Source organism: Lathyrus oleraceus, chromosome 4 (assembly GCF_024323335.1).
Source record: "Lathyrus oleraceus cultivar Zhongwan6 chromosome 4, CAAS_Psat_ZW6_1.0, whole genome shotgun sequence".
NCBI classification, from domain to species: Eukaryota; Viridiplantae; Streptophyta; class Magnoliopsida; order Fabales; family Fabaceae; genus Lathyrus; species Lathyrus oleraceus.
In genome coordinates, this window is record NC_066582.1 from 184,696,076 (window position 1) to 184,704,748 (window position 8,673).

At 37.3% G+C, this 8,673-nt stretch overlaps 1 protein-coding gene across 1 annotated transcript; it reads left to right on the top strand.

The window, feature by feature from the left end:
* The first annotated feature begins 1,040 nt into the window (after nucleotides 1–1,040).
* On the top strand, nucleotides 1,041–2,384 carry LOC127136604 (uncharacterized). The gene is made up of 3 exons (XM_051063142.1): nucleotides 1,041–1,436; nucleotides 1,533–1,798; nucleotides 2,342–2,384. The coding sequence occupies exons 1-3, from the start codon at nucleotides 1,041–1,043 to the stop codon at nucleotides 2,382–2,384; spliced, it is 705 nt and encodes a 234-aa protein (XP_050919099.1).
* Nucleotides 2,385–8,673: the final 6,289 nt, after the last annotated feature.

The window sequence follows — 8,673 nt, forward strand, 5'->3', positions numbered from 1 at the left end:
ATGACAACCTGAGTTATATAAACATCTCAAAGAATCCTATTCAGCACAACAGGACAAAACATATTGATATCCGTCACCATTTTATTAGAGAACTCGTGGAGGATAAGATTGTAGCCTTAGAGCATGTTGCTACTGAGATGCAGTTAGCTGACATTTTTACAAAGGCCTTGGATGCAAATCAGTTTGAAGTCCTGAGAGGAAAATTAGGGCTTTGTATTTATGAAGACTTGTAGCAATAAATATGGAGTGGGAAAAGTAAGCAAATTAATGTCTATGTCGCTAAAATAAAGCGCCCCAATTATGGTAAATCATCACCTAGTTTTGGAAATACCATTTATTACGTCTTCACACACTACCCCCACAACCTCACTACCTACTCCAACTCTTCCATCTTCCTGCTCCTTCCTTACATGCCTCTGATAGGGCAACTGCATTTTTTCCACAAAAACTCCAAAATGTTAGAATATCAAAATACTTTTGCTTCAAAAACTACTAAGTCTACTCAAAAGGTTAGCGCTCCTTCCATGGACTTTCCCGATGATGAGATTCTGGATGTGGTTCCTATATCAGTTATTCCCTGTGAGGCCCTTGATTTGAACCATCCCATGGATGCCTCAGCTTCTACAGGGCCCAATCAAGGTAACATCTCTAGTATCCCTTCTCGCTCAACTCCTGCCACTAATTCTAAGGAAGATATACACCATACTGATCGTGTCATAAGAAACCTAGTCACTAGAATCCCTAATGAAGGACATTTTGTGAAAGGAGTCTCTACTCCCCTGTCTAAAATGTACCCATCTCCTGAGGTTGAACAACATAGTGAGAAGGATGATGATTCCTCCAGGTCTGAGAAGGACATGGCTGCCGAAGGGTTATACTCTCTAGGGCAAACTGTATCTGATAAAAGAAAATTTGTGGCATCTAAAACTTTCAATGCTTCCCACTCTGAGTAGCATGATGATGCAAACAACGTGATTGACCTAGAGGATGATAGGTCTGATGATCAAGAGGATAGTTTACTTCATTACTTAAAGCCAAGTATGGCTAGATGCATGAAGACTCGAAAAGGAAGATTTGTGGCTGAGCTTATGTCAGCTAGAAAAGCTAAGAAGAATGCTGGTATTGGTCCCTTCAAATCTTGGAGCAAGGTTGAAGTGAATAAGAGGAAAGTTAGAGAAGATTCTGAGTCTGAAGAGGATGTTGAGGAAGATGTCCCTGGCATCTCTCCTGTGAAGAAAACCACTGTGAGGAAGTCTCCTGTTAAATTTGTTGTTGTGCATTTGGATAACATCTCTTTCGATCTTGAGGATGGAGCTACCAAGTGGAAATTTGTGATTCAAAGAAGGGTGGCTGTGGAAAGGGAGTTGGGAAAGGATGCTGCTGAAGTCAAGGAGGTCATGGACCTGATAAAGGCTGTTGGGTTGTTGAAGACTTTGGTTGGGTTCTCTCAGTGCTATGAGGGATTAGTTAAGGAATTCATTGTCAACATTCCTGAGGATATTGTTGATAAGAACAACAAGGAATTTTGCAAGGTGTTTGTGAGAGGTATGGGTATCACATTCTCTCCCACTATTATTAACAATTTTCTGGGAAGAAAAATTGAGGGTGCAGGTGAATTGGAAGCTACAGACAATGAGGTATGTAGAGAGATTACAGCTAGGCAGGTGAAAGGCTGGCCTATTAAAAAGCATCTCCCTGCTAGGAAGTTGACTTTGAAGTATGCTATATTGCATAAAATAGGAGCTGCAAATTGGGTGCCTACCAACCATATTTCCACCATTGCTAATACCCTTGGAAGGTTTATTTTTGCTGTAGGAACCAAAGTAAATTTTGATTATGGTAGATTTATGATTGAACAAATCATCAAGCAACACCCTGGTATTCTGCGTTCTAATGACTTACCAAGTAGAAGAAAACCTGCTCTGTCTTTGCACTATAAACTGTTTGAAGGCAGTCATGTCGAAGATATTGTCATGACATCTGCTATGAAAAAGCCAGCCTCAAAAGTGGGAACAATTGCTGAGCTTAAGGAGACTTATAAAGAGATGGATGAAGGGATAAGGGTAGCAACAGCTAGGAAACAATCATTGGAAGCCTTGATTGCAAGCTTGGAGCAAGCTGAAGGTGAAAATATTGAACATGCTAAGGAATCTGAAGCCCACACCTCTAGTGAGAGGTCTGCAAACAATGATGAGACAAGTGGCAATTCTGTTTCTGGTGCTGATGAAGTTGCAAGCTCAAGCTCTACTGATTAGCTCCTTTGACTTTGGTCCCTATTGATGTGATGCATTTTCTTGATTTTGGCAATTCTGTTTTGCTGTTTTGTTGGTTTGTATCTCAGCTCGCTTACTGCTGATTATGTACTTGGTTTTGTAACCCTTTAACTTTTGACATTTCGTTTAAATGACTAAATAGACATTTATTTTGTCTCTTTGGTACCTTTTGGCTAAAAAGGGGGAGAAGTAGCTATCTATAGATGATGTTTGTCTGATACAAAGAGGGAGAACTGTCTGGTGTGTAGTTGTTTGGCATAGGGGGAGAACTCCATGTGTTTTGTCTTTGTGAAATTGGTTGTTGCTGAAGGGGGAGGTGGTGTGTTCTGAGCATAAGCGCATGTGTGTTTACTAGTTGCTTTTTCTGCTAGTAATGTGTGTATGTTTACTTCTGCTGCTGAACTGATACTTTGATTGAACGTATGATTTGATGTATGTTTTAGCCAAAATTTACCAAAGGGGGAGTTTGTTGGTTCTATGTGTTGGCATCAATTTTGGTAAAACTAAGGGTTATCACAAGATGTCACGCATGTTGTCTTGACATGTGATATCAGCTTCCTGCATGATGTTTAAATATGGCTGTGCAGGATTTAGTCAAGATGTCAGACCCAATGTTAAGACATGTGCCTACAGAATATTTAGTCTGAATATTATGTGTTTTATTGTTGCGTTTTTCATGCAAATCTTTGTGTGCTTATGTGGATATTGCATGCGTTATTCAAGGAGTAATTCTATTTTAAACCAGAATATTTTATTTTACAAAAAGGAATGATTAGCTGCTGTTTCTTAGGAGATACGCAAATAAAATAGAATTAGGACTTCATGCTGCCCATGCCCATTCAAAAAGCTTCTATTTAAAGGCCATGTAAAACCTGTTTTAGATACACAAGCTACGAACGATAAAGTGAGAGAGTTTTAGGGTTTTAGTCTTGTGTGAGCTTGTGTATTGTAAGCCATTAATTCATCTTATTGATGTATAAATTAGACTGAGTTTTGTGTTGTAATTTGTCCACTCTAAGCTTTGAAGTATGAGTGTATTTGTTTACTTGGTTGAAGCTTTTAAGCAAGATCAAGTATGTGTCCTTGAAGTGTGTCTTCTTTCTTTTTGTATTTATTCTTATATCACTGCTGTGATCAAGGGGGAGTGAGTAGGGTATCATATCTAAGAGTTCTTAGATAGAAGTCATACAGGTAGAGATTAGGTGAAAAGACTGTAACTTAAAGTTGTTTACTGATAGTCTTTGAACTAATTCTGTTTAGTGGATTTCCTTCCTGGCTTGGTAGCCCCCAGATGTTGGTGAATTTGCACTGAACTGGGTTAACAATTGCTTGTGTCACTTATTCAATTATTTCTCTATTTTTATCCTGTTTATATTTCACTTGTTGTTCAGATATTAGTGTCGTGACATTACCTTCGACATCTCATATCTGATACCATAATTTTAGGTATTGAAGTTAATCCTGCCAAGGTCAAAGCAATACAAGAGATGCCTTCGCGCAAAACTGAGAACCAAGTCAAAGGGTTTCTCGGTCGCTTGAATTATATTTCCAGATTCATTTCACCATGACTGCCACATGTGCGCCTATATTCAAGCTTCTTCGGAAAGATCAGTCTTGTGATTGGACCGAAGACTGCCAGAAATCTTTTGATAGTATCAAGGATTATTTGCTTGAACCTTCGATTTTGTCTCCACCTGTTGAAGGAATACCATTGATCATGTATTTTATTGTGCTTGAAGACCGTATGGGTTGTGTTCTAGGTCAGTAAGATGAGACTGGAAAGAAAGACTTTGCAATTTACTACCTCAGTAAGAAGTTCACCGATTGTGAGACTCGATATTCTATGCTTGAGAAGACTTTTTGCGCTTTGGCTTGGGCTGCTAAGCGTCTGCGTCAATATATGTTAAATCATACCACTTGGTTGATATCCAAAATAGATCCAATCAAGTATATATTTGAGAAGCCTGCTTTAATCGGGAGAATTGCCCGTTGGCAGATGTTGTTATCAGAGTATGATATTGAATACCGATCTCAGAAAGAGATCAAAGGTAGTATCTTGGCTGACCATTTGGCTCACCAACCAATTGAAGACTGCCAGTCGGTACAGTATGGTTTTCCCGATGAAGAGATCTTGTACTTGAAAATGAAAGATTGTGATAAACCATTGCTTGAAGAAGGGCCAGAACCTGGTTCTCGTTGGGGCATGGTATTTGATGGAGCTGTTAATCAATATGGAAATGGCATTGGGGCAGTGATTATTACTCCTCAAGGCACACACTTTCCCTTTATAGCTAGATTGACTCTCAAGTGTACAAACAAAATGGCAGAGTATGAAGCTTGCATTATGGGGCTCGAAGAGGCCATGAATCTCAGAATCAAGTATTTAGATGTCTTTGGAGACTCAACTTTGGTTGTAAATCAGATCAAAGGTGAATAGGAGACAAATAAACCCGGTTTGTTACCATATAGAGATTATGCGAGGAGGATTTCAACTTTCTTTACAAAAGTTGAGTTTCATCATATCCCTCGAGATGAAAACTAGATGCCCGATGCTCCTGCAACATTGGCATCTATGATTGTAGTGAAGTATTGGAATGAAGTTCCTAATTTGTCTTTGATGTGTCTTGATAGGCCAGCTCATGTGTTTTCTGTTGAAGAAATCAAAGACGAGAAGTTGTGGTATTGCGACATCAAATGTTTCCTCCAAAGTCAGATTTACCCGTCTAGGGCATCTTTGAAAGATAAAAAGACTTTGAGAAGATTAGCCGGAAATTTCTAATTGAATGGTGATATACTAAACAAGAGAAAGTTCGACATGGTTTTGCTCAGATGCGTGGATGGACACGAAACAAACTTGTTGATGACTGAAGTGCATGAAGGTTCCTTTGGTACTCATTCCAATGGACATGCAATGGCAAAGAAGATGTTGCGAGCAGGTTACTATTGGATGACAACGGAATCTGACTGTTGCAAGTTTGTGAAGAAATGCCACAAGTATTAAATATATGCTGATAAAATTCATGTTCCTCCGACACTATTGAATGTTATCTCTTCCCCATGGCCTTTCTCCATGTGGGGAATTGATATGATTGGCATGATTGAGCCTAAAGCTTAGAATGGACATCGTTTCATTTTGGTGGCAATTGACTACTTCATAAAATGGGTTGAAGCGGCATCATATGCGAAAGTAACCAAGCAAGTGGTTGTGAGGTTTATCAAGAATCATATCATATGCCGTTATGGTGTGCCAAGTAAGATCATTACTGATAATGGATCGAATTGAATAATAATATGGTCGAAGCACTTTGAAAAGACTTCAAGATTGCACATCATAATTCTTCTCCCTACAGACCCAAGATGAATGGGGCTGTTGAAGCTACGAAAAAGAACATCAAGAAGATTATTCAAAAGATGATTGTCATATATAAGGATTGGCATGAGATGCTCCCATTTGCTTTGCACGGGTATCGAACATCCATCCGCACTTCAACAGGGGTAACCCCTTTCTCTCTTGTATATGGTATGGAAGCAATACTCCCCGCAGAGGTTGAGATCCCTTCATTATGTGTGCTCCTGGAAGCCAAGTTTACTGAGGCTGAATGGTGTCAGACCAGGTTTGACCAGCTAAATTTGATTGAAGAGAAGATATTAACCGACATGTGTCATGGTCATTTATATCAACAAAGGATAAAGAAAGCTTTTGATAAGAAGGTCAAACCTTGTGTGTTCAAAGAAGGTGACCTTGTGCTCAAGAAGATTTTATCATTCAAACCAGATTCTAGGGGTAAATGGACTCCTAATTATGAAGGCCCATATGTTGTTAAGAGAGCCTTTTCAGGTGGTGCTTTGATTCTTACAACTATGGATGGTGAAGAGTTCACTCATCCTGTGAACGCAGATGCAGTCAAGAAATACTTCGCCTAAAAAAAAAGAACAACTCGCTAAGTTGAAAACCCGAAAGGGCAGCTTAGGCAAAAATGAGCGTCTCAGTGGATTGAATACCTGAAAGGGTGATCCAGGAAAAAGTTAGAGACATAAAATAGAAAGAACTTTCCCACTAAGTTGAGTACCCCACCTTGGGGCAACTTATGCAGAAATTAGGGATTATGGCAAGTAACTGCATTCCGTTGATCTTCAATTTGGAGAAACTTTGAGCACAAGGGTTGTCATCAATTCATCATCCCCGGTAGCGGTCAATAGTACAACGGACATCAAGAGTTGGTAGAAGGATTAGTGGTCATTTGTATTCAATGTAACCCTTTTCCATGGAAATTACCATTTTCAACTTTGTAAAAATCTATCTAGCCTTGTCATTTACAAAACTACCTTTCCATCAAATAAAGTTGAGCTTTTATCCCATTATTTTCACTCTTATTTACTTCAGCCAATAGTTTTAAATTTTATTATGATCATTTTGAAATTTAAAATTTTAATCAAAAGATGAAGGAAGAGAAATAAAACCACAATGGAGTTCCCTTCTTCAGATCATAGTGATGATCCAAGTAGCTCCCATCCTTTGGAATAACAAGCAAATAGCAAATACTCAAGCAATCAAGAACACAATCAAACAAGCTCCTACGAATCTTCCATTTGCTTTTGTATCTCTCACTTTGGATGCTCATGACAATGGTTCTTCAATTTGGCTCAATGTTTGGGATCCCTATCACAAGAACACACACATCAAAAAGTTCCATAATGCAAACAAATAATGGACAAGAGTGAGTTTAGAAATTAGGATCCTTTCAAGTTCATCTTCAAGATCAAGCATTCTAAAGGCATGAGGCCTAGTTGCTCTTTGACATTTTTTCTTCTTTTATAACATTCTAAAGGCATGAGGCCTAGTTGCTCTTTGACTCCATTTTGCATAGGGAATGTCCTAAAGTCTAAGTCCTTTTGTCCATTTGCATTTGGTTCACAACAATCAAAACAAAACACAAGCACAATAGTATATACACAATTATGTGCTCAAGTGAGCAAAAGGCAAATTGCATTAACATAAACATGAGCTCAAGTGAGCAAAGGTGCAAAAGCAAATGTATTAAGGAACAAGATATTAAATTACATAAAAGTAAATTGCAAGAATTAAATGACTTGAATTAAAAGTTAATGGTCAATAGTTAGTGTTAGTGTGCCATAAGGCAATTTAGCGCTATGTTAAGCAATCGTATGTGGACTAATGTAGTAGTCACATATATCTGAGGTCGGTCAATAAAAATACAGGCAACAAACACAAGTTAGAGACCTTGACTAGTAAGCCAAGCTCCTACAACTTGCCATGCCAAAAGAAAAGAAGAATGATCTTGTATTGATTTAGGTTTTTTGCTTGATCAAGAAGCAACCTATCCTTAATGCAAAGCCATTCACTTGATCTTTGATCAAGATGAATTAGATTTGAATCAAGGAAGGTTAAGCCTCCCATATGTCAAGGCTAACCACCAATCTTTAACTCATTGATCAAAAAGAAAAAGATGAAGAAGAAGATGAATAAGAATGTACATGAATTGAACTTCAAATGAAATAAGCAAAGTACATTGACCAAAGATAAATGGAATCAAGGTCAAACAATAGTAAACAAAAGCAAAATTAAACTTAGAAGTCAAAAAATAAATAAAATATTTTTGGTATTTTTGAAAATTAAAATAATACTTGAATTAAAATAAACAATTAAAGGTCAAACTTCAAATCCATTTCAAATCAACTTTGAAAAGTCCAAATGGATCATCCTAAGTTCAACAGGATCAAACAAGGTTTGACAAAAAAATTCAGCATTTTTAGAAACCATAAACAATTTTTAAACAATTAAAAATGAATAAAAAATAACCTAATTGAACTAAAATATCAAATAAATCTCAAATCTATTAATAAATTGATGAGAATATTTTTCATAGATTCATCATCATTCAACGAGGTTAAGAAAATATTTTTGTATTTTTTGAATATCAGAAACTATTTAAAATGAATTAAAAATAACCAGAAAAGAGACAATTCACAAAAAATATCAAATGACAAAATAAAAAATATTAAAAATCATTTTCTGAAACTAGAATTAAAAAGGGAAATAATGTAATTGGTCCCATATTTGTTGGAATTAAAATGAAAGAATTATGATTTTTTAAATTAAAATGAAATAATGAAAAATAAAATAGGAATATCAGAAAAGCAAAAAATCCAGGCGCGTAGGATTCATTTCATTAAATGACATGGCATATCCAACGATGGAGAGACGCACGCGTACCATGGGTCCAAGTCAACTCAGCAACACAATGAATTAATGAAAGTCATAAGATCTGAAGGCCACGATTTAAACTGGAAAAGCAATCAAACGGCTCACATCAAATCTGGCAACGGGGACGGTGGTGTACACCACCATCTTCTCCAGCGAGTTCATCAACTCCGGTGG